Here is a 20,252-nt window from a genome sequence, read left to right as displayed (position 1 = left end):
GAGTGACTTACTACAGTACTGTCTTTGTTATAATGTATGTCTTGTGACAAACATGTGAGCATGATATTGATCCTCGGTCTTCTGATAATGTATGTGAACATTGTAGAGTAGACAATATAGGCACCAGGGTTTATGTATTTAATTAAAACTAACAAGATAACGCAAACTAACGCAAATTGACAAAACGTTTTTGTTAACTTGTGTTGTTGGGTTTATTGTGTCGGTGAAGGCTCTCTCTCTCTCCCCGTCTCTTCCTTTCGCTCACTCTCTCTCTTCCCTCTCTCACTTTCCTTCCCTTCCTCCCCCTTTTCCCTTGCCCCCCTCCCTCTTCCTGTGTTCCCCTCTCTCTCTCATCTTATCCTACCAACTCCAGACAGACTGACAGCTATCACTCACTTTTTTCATGGATTGTTGGATGTATTCTTTGAATGAGCAGGGCTTGGTAGGAGTGTATAGCGTGTCTGATCACCTTTTTCCTCCTGTTGTTTTGTTAGGCGTTAAGATGGGTTTACTTTCATTTGCATATTATATTACTGTTGATGGTTTGCGTTTAGTTTATTTAGTTAATTAGTTTATTATTTTGCTGTCAGCCCACCATGAAGTTATAAATGTATATATACAGTATGTTAAATATACCCTTATTAAGGATGTATACTTTAGTTGCTGGTGGTTTTGGGGAGCTTCGAAAAGGTGGGTCCCACTCCCCTAAGATGGAACACAACTAGTGGAACAAGTGACAGTAACTCTGTCACTCTCGTAATCAAATGCTTCAGTTTACTACATAAATCTATATTATAAATGTTGGTGGACTACAGTGAATTCTAGATTGTGTTTCACTAGCTATTCGTAGTCCTTAGTCCTTACTTTGACCTTAGTTACCTGTAGGTAAACTAAACCCTGAGGCACTTGCTTGTTTGTTGCCATCCAAAGGTTAACTAGAAATGTGTGGTTAGCAAGTGCAAATCTCTGCCAGGAGGCATGCCCAGTATCACTCTTCTGTCTGACACGTATCTCTCTCTCTGTCTCACAAATTGCAAATAGCCAATATAGTTGCAAAAAAGACGAAACCAAGTAAAAAGCTTTTAATAAGGAGGCTAATGCATTTAAAAGTTAAAATGCACATATGCACATCTAGCAGGAAACGAGCTTTACAACACAAAGCCAACTATTAGGGCATCGGAACACTGAGGCCTGCCAGTCACAGTGTGGGACAGTGTCTCAATTTGTGGGATGCCTGAAAAGTCTTGGAAATGAGGGACTGTCCCACACAAAGGGGGACATCATTTTATCTTGTGTGTGAAGTTTGTTTTGGCCTGATGGTGGCAGTAGAAGCTAGGTCATGTATTTTGATCACTCTTTTTGGATGTTGAGCTTTATGTTTTATGGCAAAATCCACCCATTTAATTACAACAACTTTACTTAAGTACATAGTAAATAGTATTTTAGAGCTCAGATCAAATGTATTCATGACTTTCAGTGTATGCCACTAGAAGAAAAGAAATGCTTTTGTTTTACATTTATCTTATGCTTTATTGTCCTTTACTGTCAATAAGATTCATCATGTGAGAAATTATAAAAGTTATGACATATATGGCTTCACACATTCTAGTGTTTGGTTTTGTTTTCCTACTGCTAGTGTATACAGTATAAAACAGGATATCAGTTCCATCTAGTAAAAAAAAAAGTCTAGTCTGTAACATTCATTAAAAAAAATGAGGCCATTGTATAATGTATCTGGTAGGTATGGTCACATTCTGTAAGTGCCTACTTACTCAAATACGTCATCAATACTGCTGGACTCTGGCCAGGTTACACTATGCATGTTGTTGTCTCTTGTCTATAAATATAATGTTGGCTGTGGTTATCGAACAAAATGCTCCATTATACATTATAGCATTGTCATGAGATGCCTTATATTTACAAAATGAACTAACATTAAACAGATATTACTGTGCTAGTAACATGAAGCTGGATTGTCCAGTAGCCTACACATGGCTCGATAAGGAACACAAGCAACATCATCTCAGCATCAGTGTAGTCATCATCTTGACTTGGCTCTTGTAGATTCCTGAGAAGGCACAGTGTACATTCTATAGTATATGAACATATATATTAATAACAATAAGAATGAGATTGACTTGGACTTGGACTTCATACTCACCACCATCAAATGGCCATTCTTTGCCCTGTAGACCATGCACTCCTGACCACTCACAAAGTCAACGTACCCCTCTCGACCAGGCTGAATATCAAACCGTACGCTGCAATAATGACAGTTTTACATAATATACGTTTGTTTGTTGTTGTTGTTGTTATTTTGAGTATGTACAGTACATAACACAACTGTGGTGGTTGGGGGTGGCCTATACTACCAACACAGTTAGACCTACTGTACCTAGGTCAGGTAGGACACCTACTGGTTGACTAGTGGTAGTGGCTGAAGCTCAAAGTTGCAATATCTACCCTGCTTATTGTGTCTTAGCTCAGTGATAGAAAATGTATCTTTTAGTGAATTAAAAAATAACACCCGTGTGAGGGGCACTCTTATCATCATACGTCATCATATATATCCCATTCTGGCCAATCACAATTTGCATCCTCACTTTTGTCTTCAAACAAACTGGCCATTCATTGTCAATGGCATTCAATGTTAGTGTTTGCACAAACACACAAAACTGGCCATTCATTGCCAATGGCATTCAATGTTTGTGTTAGGACAATGTTTGTGTTTACACAAACCCTCAAAGCGGTTAGCGCCTAACGCCCCTCAAAAACAACAACACAAGTTTTACAATCTAGGATTCAATCTAGAACATGTTGTACAGTACCTGCCCTGGACAACTTTGATGCAGGTCTGATTGTTGGCTATGACAGTCAGCTTAGTCAAGGCCTCAAACAGGTAGTCACACTGCAGAACCAGATCCCCCTAAATAAATCAAAATGATCGTTCTTAGATTATTCAGATGTAGGCTACTCAATGAGTTTGTTATGTCTCTGCCTGGAATGGAGTATATTTGTAAAATTATGTAAATGTGATATTTCACAATTGTTAATGCAATAGTTTTTATGGCATGGCTCTGAAAGAGGGTAGCTGTCCATAAGAGGAAAACGAAACGAATTTCACTCACTTCACACCTGTAAACCTGTTGACAATAAAGTTGAATCAGTCACGTAAAAATGTAATCACTTGGAGGACTGGCAGGCCACATCATCACACTCATGTCACTATGACTCAGCCATATCACCATATAAGGAATTCACAATGCAGCTACACCCAAATATGGAGTGTGTACTCATGGACATGGCATTCAGGTGCAAAACAATTCAGTCAGCTCCCCGTCCCCTATCTGAGCCTCATTGACTTCCAATATAAATCAAAATTTGGATGATCTATATGACTTTGTTCTATTTATAGTGACTGATAAGAATAGACTGTAACAACCGGGTATAGTCCACCGGAGAGATGGGTGACAGCTGGGATGCATGGGTTGGCGCCCCAGACTGTCTTCCGAGAGGAGGCAGGCCAACAGCCCCTCTGTAAGACGCTGTTGATCTTGGGATACAATACATCACTGAGGATACATTCCAGGTGCATCCATGCAATGTTTTTCTTTTGTTTCCGAGATTATCTCCGGACACACAGACAAAACCCTCTTCTAGACAGCTCACCTCTGAGGAGCTACATGTAAGAATTGCCCATTAAATCATCTGTGCCTGCCTACCATAGACACAGCCTATTTATTGACTACTAACTACTGTACCTTTTGCTTGATGTCCTCACATGTGACATGGAGAATTATGAAGTTGTCACTGAGATTGCTCACTGACACACCTATGAAAACAGAAGATGATTGAGAACACGGCACACACATGCCCCCTAGATCTATGCCCCCTAGATCTATCTCCTAGGATTATTAATGGCTTTCCAATATCTCATCATCACAGTGTTATAAGTGTATACATTGCTGTACTTTTCAGAGAGTTGTATTCAACTCGCTGCTTGATCTTGCCCTCTTCCACCAGGTAAGCTGCAGTCTGAGTGAAGATGAGCTGCCTAAGACGAGGCCTGAACCCATTCCGGTCGTACTTCACCACAGGGACACTGTACTGTGTGACAAACGCATACAATGGATCAAATACGGGTATTAGTACTCACTTTTTTATACTTCTGTCGTATGACAGTGTCACACGAAAGCTTCTCTACAAGCTCACAATGCGTTTCATCGCAACATGTTTGATTGTACAGTGTTCTAATTGCGCTAATTCTGAAATCTTTAATACGTACTGTATGACATGAAGTTGGTTAAAGCTCAATATTATGCAGGCCCTGAGTAATCCACAAGATGAGTTTACCTTGATACGCTCATGGCGAATCATCTGAAGCACTTTGATGTTGATGTCGTCCTCGTCTATACGAAATGACAGGACAGAGTATTTGACCATGAGACTGACATCAAAAAGATTGGTATCAGCTTGGATATATATCTTTAAATTCAGCTTGCTTTTTGTTTCCATAACTAGCATTCAGTAATATTCTGTTTAATTATGTAAGGATAATTTAAAAAGTTCCCCCAAAAAGGGATGAAAGCTAGTGGAATAGAAAGTACATAAAAAATGTACTACAATCTTACTTATCCTGGTGTCCACAAAAGGCCTGCACACACTGAATGGATAGTTTTCTTTCTTTCCCTTGAACATTGTGCTGGTCAGCAACTTCATCTGGATCTAGAACGTGGGAAACACCATGAAAACTGTTACGTCTTTAAAGCTTCATGTCAAACCCTGGTCCCCATTTCTTCTTCCACTCTGCAAGAAGGCATCCATGTAGGTGTCTTATCCAACACCAGGGTCTCTAGTAGGGAGTGGATGCTCTATTACCGTTGTTTCTCTAGTAGGGAGACCACCTCCAACCACTGCAGATGTGCTAGTTATTTTGTATTGACATACTGTCTCAACCTGTCTACCATACAGATTGGTTAACATTTTATTTGTTCTGGATTGTAGCTTTAACAGCGTGAATGACTGAGGGAAAAAATGGACCATACCTGTGCTGTCCTTTGTGGAGTGATACCTCGAACGTACTTCTGTACCATGTAGCGAATGTACATCTTCTGTAAGAGCTTGGAGGCCTACAGAGACATTGTAGCTGGTTTAGATTGATCTGATGCACTTACACACTAATACACAATATAATCAATTATATTGTGTATTAGTGTGTATGTGCATCAGATCAGATCAATGTATTCAACCCCAGTACTTGAGTCAAAGTATAGATACGACTGTTAAAAAATTACACAACTGCAGTGAAAGTTGCTCAGTTAAATTTGTGCTTGCGTTACAAGTAGTACATATTTAGTATTCAAAAGTACAAATTACAAAGTACATTTTATATATATATATATATATATACTGTGTGTATATATATATATATATAAAATGTACTTACAAACATATCATTTGGAATGTATGTTTGTAAGTTTGGGTCCTGGGGGTCCCTTCCTAGAAATGTCAAATGTAGTGGAGTCAAAAAACAATAGGCATAGGCATTTATGTTTCTTTGAAATGTAGTGGAATTAAAGTAATATTCTTTCCTTAATTTTTTTTAGTTACAAGTGCAGTATTCAAGTAAATTTTAAAGTAAACGTACTGTAGTTATTGTCCACCACTGAATATAGCATATAGCAGCATTTTACCTGTTAACAATGTACAGGTATCAAAAGTCACATTCACCTCCTTTATGATCGGAGGAGGAGTTAGCCAGTTGTTTCGTTCCAGGACTGTCTTGGGCAGGTTTTCCTTGAGACGTGTCAGGTAGTTCTGCCTTACGTATGCAAGGTACTCTCTGTTGTCTGGGGAAACCTCATCATTTCTGGTCATGAAACCTTTGATGAACCTATGTGTGTTAACACAACATCGCGTTAGCAGAGATGTAACGTCTGTAAATCAAGTCACATTTCGTCGCTGTCAGGCAGAAACCTTGCATATCCAGAACCACAGGAAATGGAAAAAAGAAAATGCAATTTTCATTGGATCCAACTAGTGTTCATCCAAAATAAAGAAAATACCGATCTGCAAGCTCACAACATGTCACAATGCATTGCTAGCTTGTAGAGCAGCTATTTGTTGCTACTTTTGCACAACACTGTCACACAATGAAGTATGACATAGGTTATTAATGTATGGGGGGGGAGATACAAGGTTTTCGCCTGATGGGGACGATTAAGGATTTGTATCACTTACTTCTTTATGACCTTGACAGCCCATTGCCTTTTTTCCCGCTCTTGCCTTGCCTTCAAACCTCTCCAGCAGTTCTCAATCTTTGTGGCTAATAAAATAATACAAGTTATTTAAAGGTAGGGCAAGTGATTTTCTTTGGTTTCTAAGTGTTAAAAAAATATCTATATTGTGATAGTACTTATTGCTATTTGTTCAGTAACTAACAGGAGCTTCCATGTCTCCCCAGGATTTTCAGGTCGGGATACCAATTTTATCCATTCAGGATAGAGAACTCAGTCAGGAGGATACAGATTAAACAAGTGGAATTGTAACTAGGTGATGGACACAAATAATGAGCAGACAAAATTGGAACTGGAACACTATATATTAAAGAAAACAGCTGATAAAAAGCTACTTTCTCCTGATTGGTTGAACATTTGTCACCTACCTGAACATGTATATTCTGTTCAAAGAGCTGGAGAGACAGGGAGACCCCCGTTATTGAACAAAACACTCTATAGCAATGATTACTATCAGAATATATAGTGATTTAACCTTTTTTAACAAAAAACGTTTTGTTTTAACCAAAAAAAAAATCACTTACCCTACCTTTAATTGTAACTTTGGGCGCCACATAAACATTTATCCCATCAAAGAATGTCTCACCAGCTTCTTTCTGTTTCTGGAACTCTCCATGCGCCCTGTAGCCTTTGTACTTGGCCTGGATCCGTGTTGCTATAAGATAGTAATGAGACATTCAATTATATAATGCAAATTTTTACTCACTGTATCCTATAACAAAACATTTAGAGCAATAAATCACCTAGCTCATGTTTGCAGATTTCAAATGCATCTTCTGTGGCAAACAGAGTTTTGGGATGGCGTATGAAAATCTTGGTCCTTTTAGGGGAACAAAAAAACGTGGTTACTATATATACTACAATAAATTATACCTTAATAAGGTCCCATCCATTAAGTGCTCCTCACCTGCCCATCTTGTAGTCATTAGCCTCATAGCCTAGGTGTTTTATCAGACACAGCACCCCATCTGCTGGAGTTCCCTTCCAGTGAGGCCAGGTGTCTGGACAGAGAGGCTTATACCTGAGAGGACACACAAATCAGAAACGGAACAACTGAAACAGCTATATCTGACATCAACAACAATCTCTGTGACAATGCCAAACATGCTTAAATAGTAAATACTAACTACTGTATGGCAAAATGCAATTTATTTTCTGCATGGAGTAAAGCAGTGCCCTTTCACTGACTTAAATGGATGAGAACGACAAGAGTAGACCTAGTGAGATAAGTGGTTTGCTTAGGCACCTTTGAAGGAAGAGCTCGTATCTGCGGCGGTAAGCAAAGCCGGCGCGCCTGACCCGCAGATGCTCCATTAGTCCCAGGTACTTCACTTGGTGTCTCACCAACACATCGTCAAACCGCCCTGCATTCAAGGACAGGTTAGAAGGCAACATGCATCAGGTTATACACTGTAAACAATGCCCATGCTCTTGCCAACATCCCGAGTTCCCGACCGAACATGGCTAAAGTTGTCAGAATTTATATGTGAGGTTTGATGAACTATGTGATTTGCCTACTTTTAGTTGAGAAAGTGGCATACTGAAACAATTGTACATCGATGAAACATCTGTGATATGTTTTCACCAAAGGTTGCTCAGTTTCATTCCAGTGCTCCACATCTACCTTTAGAGTCTAATACAACAGATTGTTTAGGAGTTAATATCAACATTATTCAAGAGCCCTTTATTCATTTTGCTGTCTGTCAACCAACAACACACCGCCAATGACCAGATTTATTTCATCATCTCATGACTCAGTCACAACCTAAACTGTAGCTAAACTAGAAATGTTTTTTATACCTTATTGCTGTTGGAATGGGCAGGCTTAATTGTTCATAGTGTTCATAATTGAAAGACTTAATTGTTCATAGTGTATGATTCTCGTTCATCTTCATCAATTTGTTGCTTTATATTATTAGGGTACTTCTCTAAAATAAATATTCAACCGATTATTTTTATTTTTACACAATCACTTACCTGGCTGCTTGCCATCATTGGGTTTAATGCAACGGACGTACGAGGGCTCTTTAGACATGAGGATCTCCGTTAGACCAACCAGGCTACTCTTAAATTGAGTGACCACCTGAAAGGTTGTAGCAGAACACAATAAAAATGTGTAAGCACACAATGATGAGGCCATTACAGTATCGGCATCATCTGAAGGTGTTACTTACTGTTTCAGGTCTTTTCTTGCTGTCTGGTTCAGTTATAGGAAAGCAGTGCTGGATAATAGCATTCTGGGACTGACGCATGACCTTAGGGGGATGAAAAATATCTCATGTCATGTATTACACATACCAAACAAGTTTAACCTTTACCAATGCGGTTTAATAATTTAATTGTAACATAAAAGCATTCAGTTAAAGTAAAGGACATATGGCAAACATAGAAAATTACTTCCTCGGGGTGGGATCTGTCAGTTCTCTGCTCTACATGTAAAGTCTCTTGAGACAACTTGTTGTAAAATTGAATTGAATTGAAAAGTAGAAGAAAAGAACCAATCTACATGGTCACAACACATGGTGTTGCAAAGCATTGTTAACTTGTAGATCAGCTATTTTCACTATTTGACGTAATATGAAGTGCTATTTAAGACATGAAATCCCAGATATGAGTTAAAGAATCCCTTCAGCAGCCTGGTACAAATATATCATCCCTCAAAAGTCCTGTCAGTCTATTCCAAAGCAATGCTTAACAATCAGCTCCTCTATAATTCACAGGTGTGCTTACCAATGAATAATACATACGTTTGGCAGGAAACGGATGTCAGTCTCCATTTCCAATTTTAGCTGTGGGTACGGGCACCCTTACCTCTTTAACATTCCTGTACAGGAGATCATTGTTCTTGTCCAAGAACCCTGAAAAATTGTTCAAGAGCACAATTGAGGGGATAACCGACCGTGGCTTATTTACTATAATCCTGATTTAGGCGTGCGTGCGTGCATGCATGCGTGGAGCACACAGTATTTATTTTATCAAGATGTATTGCTTGAGAGCAGTTCTGATTGTACTCATAGTTCTCATAGTAGAAGAACAATTACATTTCTTCATAATTTCACCAGCCCAAAGATAGACCAATGTCCATGGCACAACTTATTTTCAAAAGGGTGTGTAGCCTAAATCTATATCAATTTGTGGGTCATTGATATGGAAATGTTTGAGAACAAAGTTGCTTCAAAGAACATAGTGTGATAAGACCAGCATAAGACAATGTAGAGAGTAATGAATTGTTGACATGCAGTTCCTCTGCATCGCTCACCAGTCACACAGTATGTAACTTCCCCAGCATAGTGCAAGAGGCGGAAGTCTTCTCGTTCTAGTGTTTTCCTGGTTTTTGGATCTGCCAGTTTATGTCTGCAGGAAGTACACAAATGTGTAAAATGATTTTTGTTCTACTATGGTTCTGTAAGTTGATAGTGAGACAGAGACTATAGTTCAGAAAACTACATGCCATATGAATTAACATGAATGTCTGAACTTACGTGACAAAATGTGGATGACCATTCAGCTTTTCCTCCAGCTTTTCCAGGAAGGTTAGATCTGTGGCTCCACCGGGACGTAAACATTCTTCATCCTATTTAAGCATACAGAATTGAGCTAATTGACAATGTATGTTTACATTTTGAATCTGCCTGGCCAACAATCAGTCAATCGATGAATCAATCGATGAATCAATCAATCAATCAATCAATCAATCAATCGTGACTTTACCAATGTGGAAATGATGCCTCTGTGTTTCTCCTCCACCAGGTCACAGATTATCTTATTGTTGAAAAATGGCACAGGTTCCCACTGAAAATAACAGAGATCATGGGTTACATTGTGGGCCCTACTGTATGTCAACCAAGCCTGTTTTGAATTATTGCACAGTAATTATATGTTTACATTTTTAACTTTTACTTGGATGTAGTTTACGTAATCTCCCATAACTACCACGTCTGTCTGGTAATTGCCCAAATTGGTAATTGCTATGTGAGTGAGTTATTGGAGCATTTACTTCAATCCCCTCCAGCTCATACTCCTCCTGTTCTGACTTTAGGGTCAGCTGGATGAAGAGCTGCTGGAGCTTCTCGTTGCAGTAGTTGATGCAAAACTGCTCAAACCTGAAACAAACAAAAGCCAGTGTCATTGTCAAGCTATTCGTTTCATATATTCACTCGACAGGAGCCAGCCCTGTTAAGCACATCCTCACCTGTTCACATTAAACACCTCAAATCCATAGATGTCCAGCAGACCAATCACTGTCTTCCTGGAGGAATCCTATACATAAATCATAGCAAGGACACTTCCATCAGTACCAGGTTTTGACAGTACTGGCAGTACACCTGTATAGTATACCTGAGGATAGAACATAAATTGCTTTCGTCTGGGCACTGTGATATAGCCGATACTCACCTTGTTGGCTAATGATTCATTAATTCTGTTGACCAGCCAATTGAAAGTCCGATCATAGATGGCTTTGGCTAGGGCGTCCCTGGCATATACTGCGTGGTCCACTGTGAAGGGACTGAACATCTAAACAGTAGAACAAAGCAATCAAGTTACATTTGTGGTCTAAAGTAGGCCAACATAAAAAATACTGGTAGTTATCTTACCTCCTCTGCTTTGGCTTCAATCTTTCTGTGGGTTAAGCTCTTTTGTAGCACCTGAGTAGGAATTCCCAGCAACTGCACAGTGGAAAAAAACAAGCGCAAACATGACACCAAATACCTAGTAGCGCTCTTTCTGAAAGAGCAGGGTTAAATTATTTACACTGTACTGGGGTCTCTCACCTTTGACACCCAGTGCAAGTCTGGATTGCTGTTGAGAGTGGCGTATCCTCGGATATCTTTGTCAAACGTAATATTTCCGAGGTGGAGCACACTTCCAATAATTCCAAACAGGTGCTGCATTGAACCCAGGAATAAACACATTGTAAATGACCAGAAAGATTGAACTTATAGTTCTGTAACAAGTAAACAGGACCCTCTCCCACAATGCTTAATGTAAGAGCATGATATCCCCTTGAAGTAGCATGATCCATAAAATCAAATGATCCTACTGATAGAGAATTTGAAGGACTGGGCTATTGAGAATTGTTTACCAGTGACTTGCACCTCTGTATACATTTAAAGGACCACAGTGGTCATAAGCTGAAAATCAATCATTTTTGTCAACGGATACAGCCGAGGTATAAATCATTGCTTGGAATCATTATCCCTATTTTTCTAAACAATGACCTTATAGTCTATTGCAGAATTATGGAACCTCACCTCCATGTCATTCTCACTGAACTCTATGACAGAGAGGGCATTCTTCACTGTCTTCCAATCACTCTTATCGTTGATGGAGCTCACTTTGGCACAATCCCCCTTCTTGAGACACAGATAATGACAATTAAAAATAAATCCAACCACATTTCCTGGGTCCAAATTGAAGCACATGGGCTCTGGCTTTAGTCACATGGGATATGATTTTAGTTAGTCCAAAGGGGGAGAAGTATTTTCTGGTCCCTGCTTTGGTAGGGAACATTACTTTTACTGCTTCACTGAGCAGATGGCTGCTCAGTGAAGGACAGAACCAGTGACCTTCTGATTCCCAGAAGGCACCTCTTTACCCACTGAGCTACAGCTACCCAAAGTAATAATCACTTGGAAAATAAGGTGTTGTCCTCTGACCTGTACCAGGTAATTGTAGTGCTGGCAGTTCCTTTCCAGGCCAAGCCAACGCAGCAGTTCTTCATCTCCTCCTTCCACTAGCTGGTAAAAGATATGGAAGTTCCGCTCTCCATGGTTCTGATGTACCACACGGGACTTCTCCAGCAGGTAACTGAGGATGTGGCCTCCAACAGCTCCTCCCTGTGGGGGAATGATGCTCTATTCATTTGTGATCCCAACAGCCATTAAAAGACATCATGTCGATTGTTGAAATTGTACAGGTATAGTTATAAAGGGGAGTCATTTAATTGAACCTGGTGGTCAAACTGGATGTCCATGTACTTCCCAAAGCGACTTGAGTTGTCATTCTTCAGGGTTTTGGCATTTCCAAAAGCCTGGCAGGGGAAAAGGAGTGTTAACCAGTACCACTTAAGCTGTACACAAGCTGTGAGCTTGTAGATTGACATTCTTTTTTTTGTATCTATTATTATTTTCACCGCTGTAGCTCGGGACTCTGTCACATAACATTGCCATCCACATAGAATAGTAGGTGCTGGATGAAAGTTTAACCTATTGCATTTCCCAATGTCGTATCAAATTGTACTGTAGGTGGTTCAAACTTCATTCAGATGTCTTCAGCAAAAACATGGTGGTCAAAATACTGTAAGATCAGCTGGGATTTTTTTTGACAGCCTGGGCGAATTTTAACACAGCAGTGCATTCCCAATCTGCTGCTCAGTGTGCTCACCATGTCCCAGAGCTACAGCGAATTGGGAGGTCACATATGGGACTAGCCCAAAATATACAAAATAAACCGGAAACAAGGGCTTAAGATTTTAATTATACTTGGACCTCATCGTATTAATGAAGCTGATGCCACTGGTACTCAAGATCCAGTCAAATGAATGAAACCAACCTCAAGAACTGGGTTAGAAAGAACCAGTCGATCTCTGACATTGTTCAGGAGACTTGTGCTGGGGCAGCTGACAGCATAGAATTGCAGGATTTTCTTGGAGGCCTCCGTCTTGCCAGCTCCACTCTCCCCTGAGATCAGGATGAAGTGGTTGTTGACCTCACTCAGCATGGTGCGAAACACGTTGTCTGCCAGGGCATAACTGAAGGACAGTGACTCATTACTGCCAGCTACTTTGTTTTTTGCTTTAAGGCTTTTTATGAGGCTGGTTGCGGGTGGTTTTCATCCTATGACAACAGTGTAAAAATGTCCAAGACTCAAAAGTTAATTAATTAATTTGCTTTTCTTCAGTCTCACATGGAGGTTTATAATTTGTATTTGATATTTACATTTAAGTAATCCTCTGGAAGTTGGCCAGGTCTACAGTAACTCTTGTTTTTACAGTAAAGCAAAATAACAATATAAGATCTCTGAGCTTCTTAAGGCAATCAGTCATTTTTTCATGACGAATAGCAGGCATTGTCCAGTTATGCAAAAGTTAGAAGTCAGTATATTTTTTGTTTCTCAGTGCAGTTTCCATATGTTGTATCATATTTTTATATTTTCTCTCTTTTCTAGTTTTTTGTTACATTTTAATAAGGGGTTTTACAACCTGTAAAGTGTAAAAAGTGCATCTTACATGTGAGGTGGAAGCTCAAAAAAGTTTACACCCATGTATGTATCCATATTTGTCTTGTTGTAGATGTCTAGTTCTTTGTAGGGATTGACTGATACAAGAAGAGTTCCAATGTAGGTCTATAGAAAAAAGAAAGAAAATAGGAAATTGTCTATTATACAGCAACAATTCATTTTTATTCTGTTGTCTTTTGAGATATCTTTGTCTTTGAGTTGACAATGTCTTCCAATCGGGAGAAAGAACCCATTTATCCGGTGCAATTGTAAAGTGTGTTCCAGACTAGTTCCAATGTTCCAATGCAAATTCTATAGGCCTACCCTAAAACAAATATTTTAGACACTTTCAACCTGGTATCCCTTTACCGGGCATGTCATTGTAAACCAAAATAAATTGGCCTATATACATTTAAATATTTATTTTATTTTAATTTGTTTTGTTTTATACATTTATATGCGGTGTGATTGGCTATTTTAACTATATGAGATGTGACTAGAGATTTTAAATTGCCCATTGGTGTGCCCCAAGCATAGACTGTAAAAAGGCCCCAAGCCACTGCTGCAGGATAGACTTACGTAGATGAGATTCTCGTGGAAGCGCTTCCTCAGGTTGTCGAGGAAGGCACTCTCACTCGTGTAGTTATCCAGCAGAACGAAGTCCTGGAGCCCCACACGGTCCCGGGCTGTCAGAGAACCCTCCATGTTCCGCAGGATCTGGTTACAGCGATCCTCTAGGCTCTGTGCCCAACCAGGAACCACAAGTCAGTGATGATGACACAGTATCGCAACACAGTGAATAGCCTAGTTGTTTTAACAATTTCATTTTACATGGTCTCTCAATCGCAGAATGTGCTGTATGTATCCTTCTCAGAGGAAGTATTCTTCTCTATTTTAACTTTACAATGCCTATCCCTACATTTCTATTGGCCAACACAAGGACTAAATGACCTGCCCTGTCCCTCTGTCCTGTTTTCTTACTCTATCCCTCTCTTCTGGTTCTACACACACACACACACACACACACACACAGTCACACACACACACACACACGCACACACACACACACACACACACGTGCGCGGACACAGGCCACACACGTGCGCACGCACGCACACACACACACACACACACACACACACACACACACACACACACACACACACACACACACACACACACACAGGATTGGCCATTCATTCCCCAGAAGACAACTCATTTCCTCTGCACTTGTCCCCATATCTGTGTGACTTCATTCACTTCCAGTCAGTGTCCTTGGCCACATCCTCTAAGCCCATGACAATTTTAACTTCTATCATCATTCATCATCTAATCAGGAGAAGGCCAATCCCGCAACACCACAGATACACAACTCAAGTAAAAATACAGGCTTCCAAACAAGCTGTATACATTTAAACATTTTATTCAAATCAATGATGTGTTGTATACTATGAGTAGAGTAACTAGAGTTATGTATAAACTAGTCCATACTCCATACCTGTTCAGGTATACCCAATCTATACCTCTCTTTTCCGCCTAGCTCTCTCTCTCTCTCTCTCTCTCTCTCTCTCTCTCTCTCTCTCTCCCCCCCCTTCTCTCTCTCCCCCCTATCTCTTAGCTCCACTCTCTCTCCCTTCTGTCTCTCTCCACCCCTCTATCTGCCATAACAGGTGTTCCAAAGGGGACACCCGTTATGCGATGCTCAGCCAATCGCAGTGCAGAATGACACACCTTTTAGTCAATCACAGTGCGCATTATCTGACTAGTCCATACCCGTTCGGGGATATGACATACCAAAGTATGTGCAGACTTTCTCCCTACCTTAATCTCTCCCCCACTCTCTCTCTGTTATGGGCTAAGTTCCTGCGACATACTAGTGTCATGTCATGGGGTGTACTTGTACATCAAGCTGCCTCACGATACAGACACAGGAGATAGGCTCCATACCTCATGGCTCGGCAAGGCTTACTTATACTATACTATTGTATGAAAATGCATTCACAATACAGCAGTATATTCACATCACAATACATCTTTATGCACTTTAATTCAATAGTTTAGCTCTCATCACTGTCAAATCGCGGAATTATATACGCTACCAACTTTTCGGGTCGAGGCACAATACTTGAAATGCCCTTAATACCATCACTTTTAAAGAACAACATAAATGATACACAACCAACAGACAACTACACTGAAACAGACAACTAATTTAACATTTGGCCCAGACTGGCCCACCACAACCTGATTCCACCGACCCAGTAGGGCCCACTACGGGTCAGCCTACCGGACATAATTTATCTCTGGTACGTTAAGTGGCCAGTCCTGGCCTGGTAGGCCTATAGGCCTAGTCCCTTTTCCACAGGGGTTGAACCGGTTTGGTTATTTTTTCCCCACCTAATATTGAACCAGTTCAGAGTGTTTCCACTGTAAATTGGTTCAGAACCCTAAAAGTTGGTTTGGAACTGCATGGAACCAAAAAATGGCTGCCTAGTCTAGAACGGAACCAGTTCTAGAACCAAGGTTATTTTCGTGGCGTGTCTCAGTTTCCTTTCTGAACATTTGGGTCTTTATCAGAGAAAGGAAAGTATAGTATGGCAGGAAACATTGATATATTACAGCCACCATTTCCTCCAATAGGAAACCATTAATAATGTTTTATTTTTAAGTGTTTAAGCAAATGCAGGTGTGTATGGAAAGCTGGACATGTTAGAGGTATCACCTGTCTGATGTAATGTTTCTGTCATTTTTTTGTATTCACCTTTTTGTTAAACACAAAACATACTGCAGAGCAAGTAGGGAGCAAGTAAGGAAACTGAGATATTTTTAACCCAAAACACAGGAAAGCTCTATCATTTCCAGATACAGGGTGGAAGATAGGCCAAGGGCACAAAATACAAGCTAATTCATCACATTCATTGTTGCCCTCTTGTTGCCCTCGTACCATTTACCAAAGACAGAGGAAAGAGGCCGTCTTGACACATACTGTAGCCTACATATTATGAGAGAGACAGAGAGAGAAACAGAGAACTGCAAGAGTCGACACAAAAACTCCACAGTGCACAGAAAAGGCTTTAAAGGCATAGTCGTTTCTATCTGTTCAAAACGTAGAAATTATCTTTTTGATTATTGATTGTTGATTTTCATTTTCATATGGGGACCTAGAATGATTTTAGCTTGGTTGCCCAAACGGCAATTTTGGGCAACTCTTGTAATTTGCATAATCAAAGATGGCCATGCACTGACACCTCAAAGCTGTTACTTTTGACCCGCTTGTAATAGAATGGTGTCATTGGTGTGTAATTTCTCTTTTTAGGGGTTGTGTGTAGAATCAATACTCATGTACTAAAGGTTAGATCAAGGTTAAATTGTTATATTTTCAACTGCAGGTCAATCGATACACGAAAGAAGAAGCATGGCCTGCAATTGAAAATGGTTAAAAGATTTGCCATGGCGTTCAGAGGCCATCTTGGAGTATGCAAATTACCCAAACGGCAACTTTTGGCAACTAAGCCAAAATTGTTCTAGGACACCTGATGAATACAATCAATAATAATAATAAAAAACTTAATAGGAAACAAAACTATTTAAGTTTAAAATCTTCAAATGATAGTCCTGATAGTCCAGCAGATTATGTTTTTTGCATGTGTGATACAGTTGGCCTTTTAAGTAACAAATGCTGGTGCCCAAAAGATAATTTAAGAGCAAGGTGTCAGCATTAATAGTAATTAATATATTCTGAGACTCCCTTACATACTTCTCTCAATATAATATACATTATTATATGGATTCAATTTCTCTATGGGCTGAAGATTACATCAACATTTCCGGAAACAAAAACAATCACTCTGGTCCTGGCAGCGTGGCACAGCACAGAGCATGTTACAGAGATTTAACACTCTTTCAAAGGGACTCGTTTCTACACACCGCAGCACCTAACACAATAAGCAGATTGAGAAGCTAGCTGGTCAAAGCATGCAGCCAGGGACGATCTCAAGCTTGTAGAAATTGGCTATTTCGATCCAAGTATAAATCACGCTGTAGAGAAGAGGCATGACATACTGTAGACAGGTGACAACAACCCATAGAAGGAACTGTCCTTTAGTTTAAGGCACTTTTATTTTAGTACATCATTTGGCATGGTAGATTTAGAGATTTATTGTAAAGTTACTTTCCCGACCGTGTTGACTCAGAGAGACTGAGACTGCTCAGAGAGACTGAGACGAGTTGGAATCGTGCTTGCTTCCTTGATGTAAATATCGACAGAAGAGAGTTAGAGAGGGAGAACTTATGTCTCTATTGGAAAAATGGAAAAATGAGCAACTGAAAGCCTATCTGGCCTGGAGACCATCACCCGAGAGGACACTCCATTGTCCATGACTCTCCACTATTGCATAGGATCCTGTTACTTGGCCACAAAGTGGCAGTTAGATTCCTGAAAGAGATAGCACTCTTCGTGGGTCATTGACTGACACCATACATCACCCAGGGCAACACACATTTAGGGGGTTCCAGGGTCATTGACTGACACCATACATCACCCAGGGCAACACACATTTAGGGGGTTCCAGGTCATTGACTGACACCATACATCACCCAGGGCAACACACATTTAGGGGGTTCACCATACATCACCCAGGGCAACACACATTTAGGGGGTTCCAGGGTCATTGACTGACACCATACATCACCCAGGGCAACACACATTTAGGGGGTTCCAGGGTCATTGACTGACACCATACATCACCCAGGGCAACACACATTTAGGGGGTTCCAGGGTCATTGACTGACACCATACATCACCCAGGGCAACACACATTTAGGGGGTCATTGACTGACACCATACATCACCCAGGGCAACACACATTTAGGGGGTCATTGACCTACACCATACATCACCCAGGGCAACACACATTTAGGGGGTTCCAGGCGTCTAGAGAAACCCCAGGATCGGAAGCGACAGGATTTTATATGCATGACTTCAAGTTCAACTTTAATTGCCACATCAAAACTGTACAATTGTTAAAAAGTGGGTGAAATTCTTTGTCATACAAGCAGTTTTCAAGTAATGAGAAAAGAATAGAGAAGGGGTTAGAGAAGGAAAACAAAGTCGTGTAGGTGAGACATCATTTAGCACTAGCAGATATCAGACATGTCAGTGTTAACATTGCGAGTGCCAGTGCCCGCCATGTGTAGCCTTGGTGTAATTAAGTTTAGCACCGTTTAAGAATAGCTCAAATAATAATAGTTGGCTGTGAAATACAATATTTCTGTACAGTGCATCATACAGTAGGACCTATAACTTGTTGCTTTTTTGCTAGGCAGATAAACCAAACAAGGACAAAACAGCAATCTACTGTAATCAAAAAACTAAATTACAACTAAATTACGAACAACACATACACACTTCATGTCATTACCTCTGACACTTCCAAAGTATTGTGAGTCATGGTCGAGTCAAGTCTTGTAAAACTGATAAATCCAACCTATTTCCAGTTAATGTCCTCCAGTAGCCAATACAAAAAGACACAGCCGCAGGTGGCTAGTTTAGGATCCAAGCAGGTGTCCCATACTAGAGCCTCTTCAGCTTAGACCCTCAGGCTCAGACTATCATCACTCAAATGTTCTGTCCTCGTATCTCGTCACCGCTTGGTTCACATGCTCTCTTAGAACAGGCCCAGTTCTGATGCACCGAACGCGGGTCTTGAAGAAGACATGGGTACCACTGACACTTCCTGCTGGACCGGTGTCCATGCATTGTGTGTGATGATGAACCACACCAGTAATGAGCTATCTGGCCCTAAGCACTAAGGAGGTTAATCATTCATGAAGACCAGGTAGCAAGGCCTCCTCCAGTGCTTCACTGGGGTGTCCACCTGTGTGTGTGTGTGTGTGTGTGTGTGTGTGTGTGTGTGTGTGTGTGTGTGTGTGTGTGTGTGTGTGTGTGTGTGTGTGTGTGTGTGTGTGTGTGTGTGTGTACGCGTTCCACATGTGCTGTGCACTTGCATGTCTGCAACACAAAGTCCAGAGCGGTAATTGTTAAGTGTGTGTGTGTGTGTGTGTGTGTGTGTGTGTGTGTGTGTAATACAAGGATGTTGTAACTCTATCCACCCCCAGACCCCTCCTCATCCTCTTCCTCCCCACAAAATTACAGCACAGGTGTTCAGTTACTGATCTTTGATTAGACTGATGCATTTCTACCTAATTACCAACCGTTCTTTAGAACCGGCTAAATCAAGGTATTTGCTATTTTTAAATATATAATCCTCATGCATTATATCTGTGTACATGTTGTTTCAGGAAGATCACTCTAGTCTTGAAGATCACTCTAGTCTTAATGCGTAAATAATTGATATAAAATTATTATAAAAACAAATATACATTCTAACAATTTCAACATTTCAACATATTTGCCATAATATCATCTTAGCAAATGTAGGCATTTGGCCAGAATGGAGTCACAATAAAGCTCACAGTAAAATCCTCAGTGTTCATATCACTCCAAGAGTGTACAAATGGTACCAAATGGATCCATTTGCTACCATTTGCACAGGTAGGCTTGTGGCTTGTGGCTTGTGGTAACAGTAACATTGCCCACTCATTAACACTGTGCATCCGGTCAGTATCAGGTCATCTTACATTACTGCTTCCAGACAGCGACAGGAACTACATGACATGAGAGACCATACTGGAAAAATCATTGTCATTAAGATGATGCAGTCCATTATGCAAATAGTC

General features: G+C 40.4%; 1 protein-coding gene across 1 annotated transcript; it reads right to left on the bottom strand.

The window, feature by feature from the left end:
* Positions 1-1,148: 1,148 nt before the first annotated feature.
* myo1hb (myosin IHb) lies at positions 1,149-18,964 on the bottom strand (the record flags this gene model as incomplete). Its single annotated transcript, XM_080755590.1, has 32 exons — positions 1,149-1,191; positions 2,139-2,261; positions 2,829-2,926; positions 3,762-3,832; positions 3,972-4,107; positions 4,354-4,409; positions 4,632-4,725; positions 5,046-5,129; positions 5,731-5,893; positions 6,241-6,325; positions 6,883-6,951; positions 7,040-7,116; positions 7,204-7,317; positions 7,543-7,660; positions 8,274-8,379; positions 8,471-8,551; positions 9,108-9,154; positions 9,556-9,650; positions 9,779-9,870; positions 10,008-10,088; positions 10,294-10,399; positions 10,489-10,556; positions 10,692-10,811; positions 10,892-10,963; positions 11,069-11,182; positions 11,549-11,647; positions 11,954-12,133; positions 12,247-12,327; positions 12,849-13,047; positions 13,525-13,640; positions 14,094-14,255; positions 18,935-18,964. 32 exons carry the CDS (start codon positions 18,962-18,964, stop codon positions 1,149-1,151), a joined length of 3,180 nt encoding a protein of 1,059 aa, XP_080611716.1.
* Between the last annotated feature and the right edge of the window lie 1,288 nt (positions 18,965-20,252).

Source organism: Protomyctophum bolini (assembly GCF_963924005.1).
Source record: "Protomyctophum bolini genome assembly, chromosome: 22".
NCBI classification, from domain to species: domain Eukaryota; kingdom Metazoa; phylum Chordata; class Actinopteri; order Myctophiformes; family Myctophidae; genus Protomyctophum; species Protomyctophum bolini.
The sequence above is the reverse complement of the archived record's forward strand: the minus strand, read 5'-3'. Positions and strand labels throughout refer to the sequence as shown.